General features: G+C 46.1%; 1 protein-coding gene across 1 annotated transcript in view; it reads left to right on the top strand.

Moving 5' to 3' along the window:
• Window positions 1–1,999: 1,999 nt before the first annotated feature.
• Window positions 2,000–18,724, top strand: part of LOC126252720 (facilitated trehalose transporter Tret1-like) — a 29,278-nt gene continuing 12,553 nt past the window's right edge. The window contains exons 1-2 of the mRNA XM_049953623.1: window positions 2,000–2,314; window positions 15,197–15,414. Of these exons, the coding sequence (XP_049809580.1) occupies window positions 2,000–2,314; window positions 15,197–15,414 (533 nt within the window). The remainder of the gene's footprint in view (window positions 2,315–15,196; window positions 15,415–18,724) is intronic.

The raw sequence follows: 18,724 nt of genomic DNA, 5'->3' as shown, positions 1-18,724 counted from the left end.
CGTCCATCTGTTGTCTTTTCTTCTGGCGACGTGGCCAGCCCACTGCCATTTCAAGGAACCTACTGTCTCTAAGATGTCATTAACCTTCGTCACAGACCGGATGTCATCTGCCCTTTTCCTGTCCTTTCTTGTATAGCCCAGCATTGATCTCTCCATGGCTCTCTGTGAAGTCCTAAGTTTTCCTTTTGTAAATGAGTTCAGTGTCCATGTCTCGCAGCCATACGTCATCACAGGAAGAATGCATTGATCAAATACTGCTTTCTTCAAATTTACTGGCATTTTTGATCTGAACGCTTTTGAATTCTTCCCAAATGCTTGCCAGCCAAGCTTGATGCGTCGATAGATTTCTGGCCTTATGTCTCCCTTCATACACTCCTGGAAATTGAAATAAGAACACCGTGAATTCATTGTCCCAGGAAGGGGAAACTTTATTGACACATTCCTGGGGTCAGATACATCACATGATCACACTGACAGAACCACAGGCACATAGACACAGGCAACAGAGCATGCACAATGTCGGCACTAGTACAGTGTATATCCACCTTTCGCAGCAATGCAGGCTGCTATTCTCCCATGGAGACGATCGTAGAGATGCTGGATGTAGTCCTGTGGAACGGCTTGCCATGCCATTTCCACCTGGCGCCTCAGTTGGACCAGCGTTCGTGCTGGACGTGCAGACCGCGTGAGACGACGCTTCATCCAGTCCCAAACATGCTCAATGGGGGACAGATCCGGAGATCTTGCTGGCCAGGGTAGTTGACTTACACCTTCTAGAGCACGTTGGGTGGCACGGGATACATGCGGACGTGCATTGTCCTGTTGGAACAGCAAGTTCCCTTGCCGGTCTAGGAATGGTAGAACGATGGGTTCGATGACGGTTTGGATGTACCGTGCACTATTCAGTGTCCCCTCGACGATCACCAGTGGTGTACGGCCAGTGTAGGAGATCGCTCCCCACACCATGATGCCGGGTGTTGGCCCTGTGTGCCTCGGTCGTATGCAGTCCTGATTGTGGCGCTCACCTGCACGGCGCCAAACACGCATACGACCATCATTGGCACCAAGGCAGAAGCGACTCTCATCGCTGAAGACGACACGTCTCCATTCGTCCCTCCATTCACGCCTGTCGCGACACCACTGGAGGCGGGCTGCACGATGTTGGGGCGTGAGCGGAAGACGGCGTAACGGTGTGCGGGACCGTAGCCCAGCTTCATGGAGACGGTTGCGAATGGTCCTCGCCGATACCCCAGGAGCAACAGCGTCCCTAATTTGCTGGGAAGTGGCGGTGCGGTCCCCTACGGCACTGCGTAGGATCCTACGGTCTTGGCGTGCATCCGTGCGTCGCTGCGGTCCGGTCCCAGGTCGACGGGCACGTGCACCTTCCGCCGACCACTGGCGACAACATCGATGTACTGTGGAGACCTCACGCCCCACGTGTTGAGCAATTCGGCGGTACGTCCACCCGGCCTCCCGCATGCCCACTATACGCCCTCGCTCAAAGTCCGTCAACTGCACATACGGTTCACGTCCACGCTGTCGCGGCATGCTACCAGTGTTAAAGACTGCGATGGAGCTCCGTATGCCACGGCAAACTGGCTGACACTGACGGCGGCGGTGCACAAATGCTGTGCAGCTAGCGCCATTCGACGGCCAACACCGCGGTTCCTGGTGTGTCCGCTGTGCCGTGCGTGTGATCATTGCTTGTACAGCCCTCTCGCAGTGTCCGGAGCAAGTATGGTGGGTCTGACACACCGGTGTCAATGTGTTCTTTTTCCCATTTCCAGGAGTGTATTTATAATCTGGCCAAGGTAGACATATTCGAGTTATGTTGTGTGACATTAATGTACCGCCATATCATTAATAAATACCTGCCTTATTGAGCGAGGTGTTAGACTATTCTTTTTATCAACCCCAAGTGTAGAATTCGAATTGCCTTGCCTCGCCATGAGTGTCGACCGTGGTGCCTCTTCTGGCAGTGAGCCTGGGGATCATATCGATGGGTGTGGTGCTGGCGTGGTCGTCGCCGGCGGTGCCCAAACTCCCCCACCTGACGGCCGCCGAGGCGTCGTGGGTGGGGTCTCTGCCGTCGCTGGCGGCGGCGCTGGGTCCCTGGCTGGGCGGATGGGCGGCGGACCGCATTGGGCGGCGCACCACGGCGCTCCTGGGGGCGCTGCCAATCGCCGCCAGCTGGGTCGCGCTCATGTTCGTCGAGCACGCGCCCACCTGGCTCTGCATCGTGCGCTTCGTCTCGGGGCTCGGCATCGGCCTCATCATGCCTGCGCTCGGCATGTACGGCGCCGAGATCTTCCAGGTATGAGTGGCTACTCCGTTTGGGAGAGTCTATGAAATCATCTTGGTAATAAACAGGAAACTGTAGCGTCGCGGAATAGTAATGAGTTGGAAACGTGGAATATTGTCAAAGTTTCGTTGCCTATGCCGAGAGCCAGAGGCAGCAGGTTAGCCAAGAGGTAAGAGGATTGCGCATGTATTGGAATGTGTTCTCACGCAGGGGCAGTGACTTGGTTACACACAACAGGCGAGAGCGAACTTCTTAGCACGCTGGTTTGTGTTAGACGGAGACTTTCGTAGAGTGTAAGACAGAGGTGTAGCGTCAGCTGTACTGCATTTCACAACTTCGTATAAGTCTGCCGTAACAACACGTAACTCTGTCGCAAGAACACCTAAGGGGCGAGTACGACAGGTAAGTCAGCTGTATAAGTGGAACGAATGCGTTCATTACAAACGAGCATGACGTCAGGACGTCCTTTAAATACACCAGCGTTGATAGCAACAAGACACTCGCAGTTAGACTTGCAGTTAGATGTGTACTGGGTCTCTGCGTAGCGCTCAGCTCGGTGATCGACACGTTAATCTTTATCAAGGAGATGTTGCAGTAAGGGCGGCCCATCCAACAGTAGACGTGAGGGGACAGTAGCAGCTCTGGTCCTCTCTGCTGCCGCTGTCGATCATCAACCCAGGATTAGCAGACATCGCGGCAGACTCGCTCGCCGCCAATGCTGACCACACCAGTGAGCCGTCGTCGATCTCGTGCGGGGCCTAGGCCCTGTGCGTCAGCCATCACAACCGGGTGAGCCGACGACGCTGGGGGACTGCAGGCCGTTCCGCCCGTCAACCGCGGACGAGCCGCCAGGAGGAGCAGGGAAGAAGACAAGGTGGGATAGAGTACACTCCGCACTACGAGAACGCTTCTCGTGCCGACAGCGCCGGGATTCCAACCCGGAACCTCCTACGTGCATCGGCCAGCCGGGCGCCACTAGCCACGCGCGTCCGAAGTACGAAGTAAGGACATTCCTCCGCTACGTCACAACACGCGGCGCTGCGCTAGCAAGTCTGGTGCGGCCCGGAGCTGGTGTCATCGCTACGAGTCAGCGAGGACTTGGGGAAGGTCGTTGATATCACCAAGCTCAGCCAACCTGTGCTACGCGGGCCACATTGTACTCGGCAGGAATAAAGGTGTCATGAATTAATAATGTTTCTTTGGCGTTTCTGACGCGTGCGTCCACAGTCATTTCCTAGCATCCTGTCAAATGGAGAGGTCACCGCTCGGCCTCCAGTCCACCTTAGGCGACCGGGACCACTGGGGCGCCTACAAACCAAGGATATCTTAGACGACGACCAGTTTGGCTTTTGGAAGGATAAATGCATCAGAGACAGTTTTGACTTTGAATTTGATAATGGAAAGAGAAATCAGGAGCAGTGCACTTTGAAACGCATTTGAAAACGTAAAATGTACATATTTGAGTGGTGTCTGTTCTATTGGACATGTTCGACAGAACGGAGACCACTCAAATATGTACATTTCTGTAAGAGCACGACGGCTCCTTGATGTTTGTTTTGTGCCGATTTTCGGCACGATTGTGTTTCGGCCGCGGGTGTTAAGGTCGATATTGGCCTCGCCAGAGATACTGGGGTGCCGAGCTGGCGGCGAGTGGTCCTCTGGCGACGAAGGGTGGAGGATTGGAGAGTACCGAGCGAGAAGGACAGAACGGCAGAGTGTTGGGGTCCAGATGGTCCCAATTGTGCATTTAATAATTTCGGCACTCTGTGGTTGTGGACTGATGGTGAAACCGAAACGCTTGGGAATTCAACGCTGCGGTGGAACGATAAGCCATGGGCTCTGCAATTGTATGGACGCAATTACGGCGAGCTGTGGCCGATGTCGTTTGTGGGTGTTTATCCACGGCAGGTAAACATGACTGCGTGGGCCCAACCTGAACACGCTGTGCTGTAGCATGTTCGCCCACAATAAGGATGTCATGATACTGGAGAATACAGTAGTGGAATACGGTACATGTATTAGCCTTCAGTGACTTCTGCGGTGTTACTTTGCTTAACTGTGTGGAGACTGAGCAGTAACTGTCACTTTTCAAAGGAACTGACGAGTGTGAAAAAGTGTGGCCAATGCCAGATGGGTGTTGTTATAAAGTTATTATATTTCTTATTTGTGAATATAATTTTGTTATCAGTATTACTCATTGGATACATTTGAAATTCAGCCCTGCGCTGTAGTTCAGAGGGCTATAAATACTGGAATTTACCGTTTCTACTAACTGTGAGTTTTGTATATGTTTTGAGTCTGTAAGTTTTTATTTGGAGGTGATGTTGTTTGCTACTGTTATTGGTTGAGAATTTATTACCCAAGGGAACAATTACTTAATCAGTCTTTTATGAAGTGTTTTAAGACTTGTTGTTTTTGGTGAACTATTAGTAATAAATTACGTAAATTAGTAATGTTGTGTAAGCAGTTATTGAAAGCACCCATGTCCATTAGCCAATCAATCATGGCCAGTTGGGAATGGGCATAGATGTAACATTAGGGAACTAGAGGCTATTTGCTAAGTTGTGGCAACGCTAATCCTGTTGTTTGTTGTTATTATGGAAGTGTCTAGTCGCCCCTAAATTAAATAATAATTCTGCACAGTTTCAGTGCAAATGCAGTAATATCGATTATGCTTATCCATTACGGATATTTTAGAACCGTGACTGTATATTAATGTAAATAAATTATACACAACAGCAACCAGTCACTTTTTTCATTAATAATGCTTTATTACATTAACCGGTTTTCGAACCCTTTCAGGTTCATCTTCAGATGATTTCGGGAGAATCCGGGAAGCTACATCATTATTGGTAGTAGCATAATGCTGGGTGCTGGTTCTATGGCAGAAAGATGGGTCACACTTTAATGTATCGCCATGACTATAGATTATCTGTCGATATGGGTGTGAATTTAGTTTTTACTTACTGCGACAGTATAGGCGGCTTTTTTCGTATCTGTCTGCATCCATTTTGAAGGCCAGAACACTTTCACACAAACTATATTAGTTCACACTTTAACAGTGACACTTCACCAGCATCCAGCATGCGCTTTACAACTGTTGCTTATAACAAAGATCTTGATAGAGAGATATGGCATGAGCCTACTTTGTACAGAGATGAAATTTGTTGTTCTTTACATGTGTTAAAGTCGATATAAGGGCGAGTTTTTTCATCAGAATGGTGATAACATGAGAGCACTAGAGAAACTAATAATAAATTACTACAAGAATAAATTTCGGTGATCTGTTATGTTATTTCTATTTGTATGTTACAGGCAGGTTTTTTTTATTATATATATATATTAAACATGAACAAAATTCTTTAGCTGTTGACTAATTTTATTCTAATATTTTATTCTAATATTAGAATATTAGAATAAAATTAGTCAACAGCTAAAGAATTTTGTTCATGTTTAATATATATATATATAATAATAAAGAAACCTGCCTGTAACATAAAATAGAAATAACATAACAGATCACCGAAATTTATTCTTGTAGTAATTTATTATTAGTTTCTCTAGTGCTCTCATGTTATCACCATTCTGATGAAAAAACTCGCCCTTATATCGACTTTAACACATGTAAAGAACAACAAATTTCATCTCTGTACAAAGTAGGCTCATGCCATATCTCTCTGTCAAGATCTTTGTTATAAGCAACAGTTGTAAAGCGCATGCTGGATGCTGGTGAAGTGTCACTGTTAAAGTGTGAACTAATATAGTTTGTGTGAAAGTGTTCTGGCCTTCAAAATGGATGCAGACAGATACGAAAAAAGCCGCCTATACTGTCGCAGTAAGTAAAAACTAAATTCACACCCATATCGACAGATAATCTATAGTCATGGCGATACATTAAAGTGTGACCCATCTTTCTGCCATAGAACCAGCACCCAGCATTATGCTACTACCAATAATGATGTAGCTTCCCGGATTCTCCCGAAATCATCTGAAGATGAACCTGAAAGGGTTCGAAAACCGGTTAATGTAATAAAGCATTATTAATGAAAAAAGTGACTGGTTGCTGTTGTGTATAATTTATTTACATTGCAGTAATATCGTCCGAATTCCTTCGGGAATCATTAAATTGCATGTAAGAGGTCAATGGATGAGGGACGTTGCATTGCAGCATGCTATTAATTGGAAATATGAGTCGCTCAGGGACCATGTCTGGATGGCCATGGTGGTTGAGGGAAGTGCTCGTGAAAAACCGTTAATCCGGTTTCGAGTCCTAGTGCGACATAGATTTTCAGTTTTCGCCATTGCTTTACCCCAACGCCCTGTGCAACTAGAAGTCACGAATTCCCAAACATTCCTCCCTCTCCCCCCCCCCCCTCCCACTTTTCTCTGTTTCGTATGTAAAATGTTCCAAGATGTTAGAAAGTTTCAGACAGATAGCTGTATACCATAGGAATAAACAGATAATATTCAATATCCACAAAAAGCAAGAAGGAACAATAATGTAATACTGCTTGGGATGTGGATACCATTAATGCCACCATGCTCATCACAGGATAATGGTGTCTCCAGGACAGTGGGTTGCATATTATCAGTTCCATGGTGGTAGTGGAATCAGAAGAGCTCAATTAGCAAAAAAGACTTTATTCGGTAATACATTCATGTGGAGGTTGATGGTAGCAACTCAGTGGTGTGTGTAGATACCCAGATACCGGCTGCTAGCCCAGCATAGCACATAACAGCTTGTTTGGCCATGGCAGCACAAGGATGCCAGGCAAGCATAGGTCCCATTATAGATGCCCTGTGGCTAGCCAAAGTCACACTAGAAGTAGAGCCTTAGGAGGCACCAGCTTGTGTCCCAAGAATCATCAGCTCTAGCAGCAAGCTGCAGACCAGCAGGTATTGGATGACGTGTCTAGATGTAGGTGATGTTCATTGGCCGACATGGGGCTGATGCCTGACGTGGCCTTGGTGTCTTGCCTTGATGTCTTGTTGCCCGCAGTAGTTGAACACAAGGTACTCGTTGGGTCTGGGCATTGACTGTGTACACTACATCTGCCCAACTTTGTTGTGATAGAGCCCCACCAGGGTCATATAAATGACCAAGGCAGTGTTGGGCCCGAGTGTGAGAATATTCAGCTTGCCACTGTGCCAGACTGACCTCTTGCACCATGCTCTTTCAGCAGTATTGTGGCCCTAGCAGCAGAACCTCATAAGCAGCTCGCTTCTCCATCTCACCACTAGTTTTGAAGTCTTGGTGGAGGGGTAGATTCACTCCGTAAATTAAAGGCTGCTGCTAAACCCATGAATTACTTACGATGATATGGTACTACTTACATTCTCGTAGATGCTTATTTACTGTTTCCACACTTGACATCTTTCCTTCTTTGCCCACTCTGTCACATGGTGTACAGAGGCTGGAACACTCATAACTACATAAGTCTTATGGGTGACCTATTCAATCAGTATTTAATATAACTGAAGTTCAGGAGGGCACATGGCACTCTGCTGTTAAAAAGATAAGAATACTCTTTGCAAGAGAGGGGCAGGTTTAACGTGGTACCTGAAGACTGGATTCCTGTTACCATCATCCTGTGCTGAAACCTGCCACAATATTGCAGAATATGTTGGAACCTCTGTTCCACGCTAACGCTCCACAACAGTGTGGCTATCATTTCTTGAGAGAACTGAATATTCTGGGAATCAGGGTTCATGCAGGTAGTCAGTTCCTGGCTAGCAGTATATGTAGAGGATTATTCTGCAACTGCAGTATGTATATGTTAATCCCTGTTATTGTTGCTCGAAGCCGAAAAATTGGACCCAGTATGTCACACTTGTAACATTCGGTAGTAGCCCACTCCCCCATTGTCTCCTATTCCCTTTTAATGTCCCTGCCTGCAGCAAGAGGTGACAACTACAACTGGGTCATATATTAAGTCTGCCCAGTGAGATCATGTCTTCTGGAACTGCAGTTGGGGTGCAAGGACGTCACGTCGGCATCCTTCCATCTCAATCCCCGTAGAAACTTTCTCGCATGTCTCCGCGAGTGTTTGGACCATCAGGAAGAGCATGCCAGAAGCTGTTCTCTTTGGCATTGCCGCAATCTGCTGACATGGTTTACTGCCTGATGTAACTAGTAACATATCCTTCGTTCTAGTATGTACAAATTTCCCTGAAGTTCACCATTTTACAGGATACAAGCACACAGAGGTAGGCATGTTCGGCACTGGATCCACTGACTCAAGCTAATGGTATAGAGGCAAGATTTCTTTCCTCTGTGGGTACAGTAAATTACAGGGCAGCTAGCAGCTTATCTTGTGCCTGGTGTAGTCTGGCCAGAAACTCATTCGACGACTTCAGGACAGGAATTAGCAATCCATACACTGCATAGTATAGGACTTCCTCTGATACACTGCATAGTATAGGACTTGCTCTGACTCAACTAGTTCTACAAGTGCATCCTCCACACTTTCGGCCAGAGCACATAGGAGCCTTACCATGGTAAGAAGGCATTCAACAGATCCAGCTGGGCCTGTAATATGCTCAAATCTCGATTGACGGAAGTGATAGTCGCCTATATGTAGCTTTTCAGCTCTGCCATTGGCCCCGAAACAGTCTGGTATTACATGACACCAGTTTTTTCAGCAGTTTTTTCAACTGGGTGGTATGCCATTCCTCTTGGATTTTGGTGCCTTTTGCTTCCCTTTCTAACCCTTATATCGTTGCCATCAGTGATCCAAACACAGTTTCTGAAAGCCGCATCCTGCATCTATCCACCCTTGCTTCTGTTTTTTCAGTGTTAGAAACCAAAGCCTCGGTCTGCTGTAACGTTCCTCAAACGTCCTGCAACACCTGGTACTTTTTGTTGTGTTGGCAGAAGAGCCAACACCGTGTTACTAGAGGAGGCCGAAATGCACGCGTTTAGCTCACGCAGGCTAGCGTGGGGAGGGAAGAACTATACTGACGTGAGGTCTGGAACATGACAAGGAATTAGAATTCAGAAAGCGGACGTAATTAGTTAGATACTTAAATTTAATCCATTAATGATGAACGTCGCTCTTGATGGTACATGAGTCACAATATTATCTGTTCAGAAGACATAGTAACTGAATATGGCGCCTCGCTAGGTCGTAGCAAATGACGTAGCTGAAGGCTATGCTAAACTGTCGTCTCTGCAAATGAGAGCGTATTTAGGCAGTGAACCATCGCTAGCAAAGTCGGCTGTACAACTGGGGCGAGTGCTAGGGAGTCTCGCTTGACTAGACCTGCCGTGTGGCGGCGCTCGGTCTGCAATCACTGACAGTGGCGACACGCGGGTGCGACGTATACTAATGGACCGCGGCCGATTTAAAGGCTACCACCTAGCAAGTGTGGTGTCTGGCGGTGACACCACACTTTTCTCACACTGTGCTTGGTAATCCCTTCTCTTCATCTTCTTGATAAAGCCCATGAAATCTTCGCCCAGCCTCTGCACTTCATTCCTGACCGTCCATGCATTGCATGTCAGCTTCAGCCCATCCTCTAGTGGTCATATCTGCAAGACGTCTACACCAACAAGGCTGTAGAAGTGCAGTGCTTTCAATGCCCGTCTCCTTTTCTCGTGTTATTTGAAGCAGGGAAGCCTCATTCTCCTTTTGTAGGCCTTACGGCGCATGAAGAAAAGTGCACGTAGATTGCACAGACATGGTCTGATCAGCTGTCTTCACCTTCCTACCCCCTGTCCCTTTTTTGTGCTGGTAATTGTGGTAAAAGTCGAGAGCACACTGAAAAGGGCAGATACACCCACCATATGTGTAGTATGCAAAGGAAGTTATAGCTTCATGTTCATCCGTGGCGTTATTTAAATCACTTGGTAAATAGACCTTCCGTAACGAGTGGAGAACCTCATTGTGTTTCGCTTCAGGATGAACAGACTCGTTAACACTACTATACAATGTACAAGTAAATTTGCATTCTGTGGTTGCTTTCGTTCCATGACTTCCTGTACTTGTTTACATACCACTTGCAAAATTCTTACTAAACTCCCTATTTTAGGGTTCACTATCTCTAATGATGAAGGCCTTTTTCTAGTTATATGCTGCCTTGTGTAAAGACAGACCCATACTTTCATAGAGCTTAGATTTATATGATGTGACAATATACGGTAGCACAGTACTTCAGTCATTGCAAAGCCTATTTACATAGTGACTTAACATCTCCCCTGTTGTGTGATGAACTCACTCTGTTATCCCATTGATCAGTGAATCTAATGGACCAAGCTGGTGAACCAAGATTACGCCTCTGTACGTGGTATTTACCTTAGCTGCGATGAGTTGTCGTATGCCTAGCTGCTCTCGCCCTCTGGAATTCCTATAAAACTAATTAAACCTTTGCTGAATTTTCCAGCAGAAACTCGCTCTATGTTTCTCGATATGCGAGAAAACATGAACTCATCCCTAGTCTCAGACTATGACAACACTTGAATTAGCTACAGCAAGCAAGTATTCCGCAATGTTATGAGATGAATGATGACTTAATTGTAGCTGTGAGGAAGGTTGTTGCCGGAAAAAGATCCATCAGTTATATCTTAAGTGAAATTCCCTCACGAAAAAGGTCATTTACAAAAGCTCTTTTGAACCAATTCTTAAATACTGGTTCAAATGGTTCAAATGACTCTGAGCACTATGCGACTTAACATCTGAGGTCATCAGTCGCCTAGCACTTAGAACTAATTAAACCTAACTAAGGTGAGGACATCACACACATGCATGCGCGAGGCAGGATTCGAACCTGCGACCGTAGCGGTCGCTCGGCTCCAGTCTGTAGCGCCTAGAACAGCGCGGCCACTCCGGCCGGCTCTTAAATACTGCACATCCCAATATGATCATTAGTGAATCATACTCATGGAACTGAATGAGAGCGTACGAAGAAGAACTGCACACAATTAACAGAAAAGGTCAAGAAATTTCGGTGGGGAACGCCATAAGAAAACCGTTAAGTGGTGCGGAGAGCTTCATTCACGATAAGTTGTAAGCATGAGCAAAGAAATTTTTTATTTCCTCGAAAATGTACGGACGTGCACAGATACGAACTGACAACTTTTCTTGGCTTGAATGGAACGAGGATGGTTGGAGGAGGATAACGGGTTTTGAGACACTATTCACTGTCCGCCATACAGTGTACTGTAAATTGTGAATTGCAGATGATAATGTGGCTACAACAATTCAAAGAATTTCTTCTTGGAAATCATTGATATACCCGTAGAATAAAACCATCTATGAAGCTTCTTACTGGATAGAAGTAATTTACTTGCCTCACTGAAATAACGGCGTCCGTATCAGTATTAGACTTCTTATTTGTTTTGGAACTGCCTCGCAGATTACAACTGCGTGCCGCACTGGGACTCGAATCTCGGACCTTGCTTCTCTGGAGCAGTGCTCTTACTAACTGAGCTATCCAGGCATGATTCATGACTCACCCTAACAGCTTCGCTTTCACCAGTACCTCATTCCCACATTCCAAATAGCCGGCCGCTGTGGCAGAGCGGTTCTAGGCGCTTCAGTGCGGAACGCGCGACTGCTACGGTCGCAGGTTCGAATCCTGCCTCGGGCATGGATATGTGTGATGTCCTTAGGTTAGTTAGGTTTAAGAAGTTCTAAGTTCTAGGGGACTGATGCCCCCCGATGTTAAGTCCCATAGTGCTCAGAGCCATTTGAACCATTCCAAATATCACAGAAGCGCTCCTGCGTTCCTTGAAGCTCAGAAGTGTAATAGAGGTACTGGCGGAAGTTAAGTTGGTAGGATTGCTCAAGAGCACTTCCCACGAAAGACGAGGTTCCACGTCTAATCTACAGTGTGTAGCAGACTGCGCCTCTGCTACCACAGTGATTTTCATCCTTTTATGTTCTGTTTGTCAATATAAAGTCGGAGGAACGACTCTCTTTAAACTTCTGTTTGAGTTACAATTACTCTGATTTTCTCGTCCGTCGAGGTTATTTAGCGAGTCGTAAGTGGGAGGAAGTATTACGTTGTCCGACTCTTCTACGAACTTACACTCTCGGTGGGAGGAAGCATTATGTTGCCCGACTCTTCTTCGAACGTACACTCTCGAAATTTAAACAATAACTCCCTACTTGATACGCAACGCCTCTCTTGTAGCGTTTGCCACTGGAGTTTGTTGAGCATCTCGCGCCGACTTAATGATTCCGTGGCGAAAAACGCCGCTCTCCGTTTCATCTTCTGTTAACACTTGATCCTATATGATAATCGTCCTATACTGATAAACAAGACTCGATAATCGGTCGAACAAGTTCAAATAACTTACGGGTTTGCTGCGGGGTGACGTCGTCGACCACCGCCGATATTTCGACAGGAGCACACCCTGCCATTCTCAAGGCACAAATGCAAGGAGGAAGCAATGTGGAAGGGAATTTAATACCTCGGTTCACAGAGGAGAAACAAGGAAGATATCACACATAGAACAAGTAACCGCAGAGTCAACACACAACCATAGAAAACGAACATCAGAAACATCGATAGTGACTATTAATCGACAAGTGAGGTAGCACTGATTCTGTCCCTCTGTTTTTTGATGAGAGACAGAGCCGGATTCCAAGCAGCATTTAAACAAAATCCACCATCTCTGTTTATAAGGTTGCTTGATAGTTTGATTTCAACAGCTTCCTTAACAACACATCCCAATAGCTGGACGTGCAAGCTAGAATCTCCGTGCTGTTGTATTCCATAGGATGACCGGTGTCAAGGTAATGTTCTGCAATAGCGGATTTGCTCGGGTGTTGTAAGCGTGTTTGACGCTTATGTTCAATAGACAGGTCTTCCACAGTCCTGACTGTCTGACCAATATATGACATGCCACAACTGCAAGGAATACGATTGATACCAGCCTTACGCAAACCAAGATCATGTTTTACGGACGCCAACAGGGCCTTAATCTTAGAAGGTGGTGGAAGAACAAATTTGTTTCGACATGTGCTGTCTTCCACTTACTTTTTATTCAATGGTCAGTACTACGGACAGACTGATGGAGCTGCAATGGGAAGCCCGTTGTCACCTATTGTGGCCAGTTTGTTTATGGAGGACTTTGAGGAACGTGCCTTTTTTTCAGATATGTAGACGATATGTTGTTTGGCCTCATGGAAGGGAGAACTTTAACCGGTTTTTGGAACACCTGAATTCAATCTACCCGAATAATCAGTTCACTATGGAGATGGAAAAGAATGGATGCCTTCTCTTCCTTGATGTGTTGGTCAGAAGGAAGACTGTTAGTACGTTCGGACATTCTGTTTATAGGAAGCCTAGTCACACTGACTTGTATCTGCGAGCTGATAGCTGTCACCATCCAGCTCAGCGTGAAGGAGTACTTCGTACCTTGGTTCACAGGGCCTGAAATTTTGGCAGCTGAGCTATCACATCTCGGTCACCTTTCGTCAGAATGGTTATAGTGAGAGGCAGATCACACGTGCGTTGCGCTATCAGCCTTCTGTGCAACGGGTGAGTGACGATAGCAACGAAGTGGAACCTAAGTCTACGGCCTTTCTGCCTTACGCAGGAAGCATTTCAAACAGGATTGGCCGTATTTTCCGCAAATATGATGTGAAATGTGTTTCTCGAGCACCTTCTAATAGGTCATATTAAGGCCCTATTGGCGTCCGTAAAAGATGATCTTGGTTTGCGTAAGGCTGGTGTCTATCGTATTCCTTGCAGTTGTGGCATGTCATATATTGGTCAGACAGTCAGGACTGTGGAAGACCTGTCTATTGAACATAAGCGTCAAACACGCTTACAACACCCGAGCAAATCCGCTATTGCAGAACATTACCTTGACACCGGTCATCCTATGGAATACAACAGCACGGAGATTCTAGCTTGCACGTCCAGCTATTGGGATAGTGTTATTAAGGGAGCTGTTGAAATCAAACTATCAAGCAACCTTATAAACAGAGATGGTGGATTTTGTTTAAATGCTGCTTGGAATCCGGCTCTGTCTCTCATCAAAAAACAGAGGGACAGAATTAGTGCTAACTCACCTGTTGATTAATAGTAACCATCGATATTTCTGACGTTGGTTATCTGTGTTTGTGTTGACACTTTTTCTGTGTGTGGCATCTTCCTTGTTTCTCCTCTGTGAACCGAGGTATTAAATTCCCTTACACATTGCTTCCTCCTTGCATTTGTGCCCTGAGAATGGCAGGGTGTGCTCCTGTCGAAATATTGGCGGTGTCGACGACGTCACCCGGCAGCAAACCCGTAAGTTATTTGAACATTCAATTCGCCGGGAAAAGTTAAGGTCTCAGACGGTCGAACAAGTGTTTCGCAAGCTGCTGCTTTCGTGGATGAATTACTTTTCCTTAATATTCTTCCAGTTAATCTCAGCCTGGCATCTGCTTTTCCTGCAATTAACTTTATGTGACCGTAACTTTCTTAATGGTTACCGTAGAATCTTTGTTGGAGCTGCACTGATCTCGGATCATCACGACGACTTTTATTGCGTATTTTATTCTATTGTGTCATATTTCTACGCCCTGTAATGTAGTTTCCCTGAAAATGCAGTATCTCTCTTATGTTTCCACTAAATCATTTACGTACATTGTGAACGGTAAATCGCCCTTTACCACTCCTTTGAGGTATTCCAAAAATAAACTTTACCTCTGTAGACTTCTTTCTGTTCTGTACCGAGTTCGAGTAGCGGTCCAGCAAGCAGTTATAATTTGCCCGGGTGTTTTAAAATACCACACATTCTGCTACAAAGTAAAATATACACTCTCCCTTTTCTGTTATTTGTATTTAGGTTACCGACTCGAGTTTTAGCCCTGACGTCACTTGCGCTAAATAAGCGCGATGCATACACAACTATACAAGCGTAGTTTTCGCTACAAACGCGGTACTTTCTGCCTACAGGCCAACATCAGGGGCGCTCTGTCGATGGTACAGCAGCCGTCGATAACGACGGGCTTCATGCTCGACTACTGCATCGGCCCTTTCGTGTCGTACACTGCGCTAGCGGCCATAGGGCTGGCCGTGCCTCTCCTGTTTCTGGTGACCTTCTTCTGGGTGCCAGAATCACCGTACTACCTGCTGGCCAAGGGCAGGGATGAAGACGCCGCGGAATCTCTCCGGTGACTGCGAGATGACAACAGCGACATCTCTTCTGAACTTCAGAGGATGAAGGTAAACGATCTGTATTCAGCGCAATTCCAACCTAATCATTTCTCCTCCACTGCAAGATACTGTGGTTACAAGTGTCGTCTGAAACTAGCATACATTTTCTTAATAGTTTTCAATTTAGCTTTCCCGCACCCCCCCCCCCCTCCTCGCCCCCCCCCCCCCGTCCTTTCAGATCCCACAGTCATCTTCACTGTATGCCTTGTTTTTTACTGATCAAGCACTGAAAGCTAAATCTAAGACATAAGAAGTAAAATTGTACAAGAGAAAAAGACTTTTAACAAGGTACTAAATTAACTGATCTGAGACAGTCCCGACTTTAAATTATAAGAAACCACCATCCTACAAACGCTACTACTGTGTCCACAGTACTGGGCTCATCTGCACTGAAACTGCAGCCCATGTGGGCGTCGCAATTGGATCTTTATGCACGTAGAGATGGCTGTGCTCTGTAAGTTGTACCGACTTCAAGCAGTTTGCCGCAGCACTTGACAGGCGAGGCGTCGGTTCTTGATCAATTACTGTTGGCTGATATGGATTGCTGCTGTATGTGACTCGGATATTCAGGTATAGGCACACTATTAATTAACACACCTGACACCATCTCAACGTTAATTAATGAGAGGACACACTCAATAGACCTTAACAAAAGCACTGAGTGACAACGTGAACATCGTTTGTTTCTTTAAAATAATATCTTCACAAATTTGTTACTACAATACAGCAAACCAATATATTACAAATTTACATAAGTTCATTTCTTTAGGCAATTAAAATTTGCTAGCTGCAAGAATTTTTCTTTTTTTATTAAAACAGTGCAACATCAGAAAAGATTAACCACATTGAGAATCGATTTTTTGCATTATGTTTCAAAAGTATTACAAGAAGCAGTGTACTAATATCAGGCATTAAATCTTTTCTTACTAAAAGAGTGTAAGAAAATATTTAATGCCTGACATTAGTACACTGCCTCTTGTAATACTGTTGAAACATAATGCATGACTTACCAAACGGGAAAGCGCTGGTAGATAGGCACAATAAAAAAGCACACACACAAAATTTCGAGCTTTCGCAACCCCCGGTTACTTCGTCAGGAAAGAGGGAAGGAGAGGGAAAGATGAAAGGATGTGGGTTTTAAGGGAGAGGGTAAGGAGTCATTCTAATCCCGGGAGCACACTCGCACACACACACATATCCATCCACACATATCAGATATGTGTGCGTGTGCGAGTGTATACCTGTCCTTTTTTCCCCCTAAGGTAAGTCTTTCCGCTCCCGGGATTGGAATGACTCCTTACCCTCTCCCTTAAAACCCACATCCTTTCATCTTTCCCTCTCCTTCCCTCTTTCCTGACGAAGCAACCGGGGGTTGCGAAAGCTCGAAATTTTGTGTGTGTGCTTTTTTATTGTGCCTATCTACCAGCGCTTTTCCCGTTTGGTAAGTCATGGAAACTTTGTTTTTAATATATTTTTCCCATGTGGAATGTTTCTTTCTTTCAAGCAAACCAATTTGCTGAAAGAGATTCTGTCGACCACTGCAAATTATGAGGGACCGGCTTGGTGTGAGATCAGGGTGCAAGCCCATGCACGGCACATTACACTTTGAGGTGGACCTCGGGCACCCAATCTACGGTGGCAAGACGTGAAGTTAACACTGGCTCAACTAAAACACACATAAAACCTTTCTTAAATAAATCGGCGATAAAACAATCGTTCATTGTCCCACGTGATAAAACTCGAGGCTAGAGCAGAAATTGGCGCGAGAAACTTTAAAGCATCAAAACGCATACATTAACCTCCAAAATATTTCATACGCACCTACTAGCAGTGAACAAATGCTGCATTAAAGAATTTGAGTTAAGGGCACCATAAGTCCCAAGTGCTTCAGTACAGCTGAAGGACTGCTCAGGCAACTATTAAATAAAATTTGACAAGAATTTCAAATCACTAATGCTTCCTTTACAACTTGTTACTACTACCAGGGTGAGATCCCTTCTTGATAAACAAAAGCTGAAGACTTGCAATAAAACAAAGAAGAGTTCAAGACGAATAACACTAAAAGACTTAACCTAAGTTGATCTCCATGCGGTTTTTGTCTTTTTAGTTTAACGGGAATTAGCCATAATAGATCCAGTAGTCCACCTACGAGGAAGAGGACTGAGCACACACGACGAAAGTTCAGAAACATTATCAACACAGGGCTGCGAAACGGATGGCTGAGAGTTGAACAAGGAGGCAATAAGCACTAAAGCAGAGCACCACATGCAAGAACCACTAGCCAGAACGAATGTCACAGAAATGCCACAGAATGCTCACTATTAAAACAAGTAGTGGCAGATCCCAAACTACACTCCTGGAAATTGAAATAAGAACACCGTGAATTCATTGTCCCAGGAAGGGGAAACTTTATTGACACATTCCTGTGGTCAGATACATCACATGATCACACTGACAGAACCACAGGCACATAGACACAGGCAACACAGCATGCACAATGTCGGCACTGGTTCAGTGTATATCCACCTTTCGCAGCAATGCAGGCTGCTATTCTCCCATGGAGACGATCGTAGAGATGCTGGATGTAGTCCTGTGGAACGGCTTGCCATGCCATTTCCACCTGGCGCCTCAGTTGGACCAGCGTTCGTGCTGGACGTGCAGACCGCGTGAGACGACGCTTCATCCAGTCCCAAACATGCTCAATGGGGGACAGATCCGGAGATCTTGCTGGCCAGGGTAGTTGACTTACACCTTCTAGAGCACGTTGGGTGGCACGGGATACATGCGGACGTGCATTGTCCTGTTGGAACAGCAAGTTCCCTTGCCGGTCTAGGAATGGTAGAACGATGGGTTCGATGACGGTTTGGATGTACCGTGCACTATTCAGTGTCCCCTCGACGATCACCAGTGGTGTACGGCCAGTGTAGGAGATCGCTCCCCACACCATGATGCCGGGTGTTGGCCCTGTGTGCCTCGGTCGTATGCAGTCCTGATTGTGGCGCTCACCTGCACGGCGCCAAACACGCATACGACCATCATTGGCACCAAGGCAGAAGCGACTCTCATCGCTGAAGACGACACGTCTCCATTCGTCCCTCCATTCACGCCTGTCGCGACACCACTGGAGGCGGGCTGCACGATGTTGGGGCGTGAGCGGAAGACGGCCTAACGGTGTGCGGGACCGTAGCCCAGCTTCATGGAGACGGTTGCGAATGGTCCTCGCCGATACCCCAGGAGCAACAGTGTCCCTAATTTGCTGGGAAGTGG

The sequence above is a fragment of the Schistocerca nitens genome, chromosome 4 (genome assembly GCF_023898315.1).
Source record: "Schistocerca nitens isolate TAMUIC-IGC-003100 chromosome 4, iqSchNite1.1, whole genome shotgun sequence".
Classification (NCBI taxonomy): domain Eukaryota; kingdom Metazoa; phylum Arthropoda; class Insecta; order Orthoptera; family Acrididae; genus Schistocerca; species Schistocerca nitens.
This window is presented reverse-complemented; position numbering and strand designations above follow the sequence as displayed.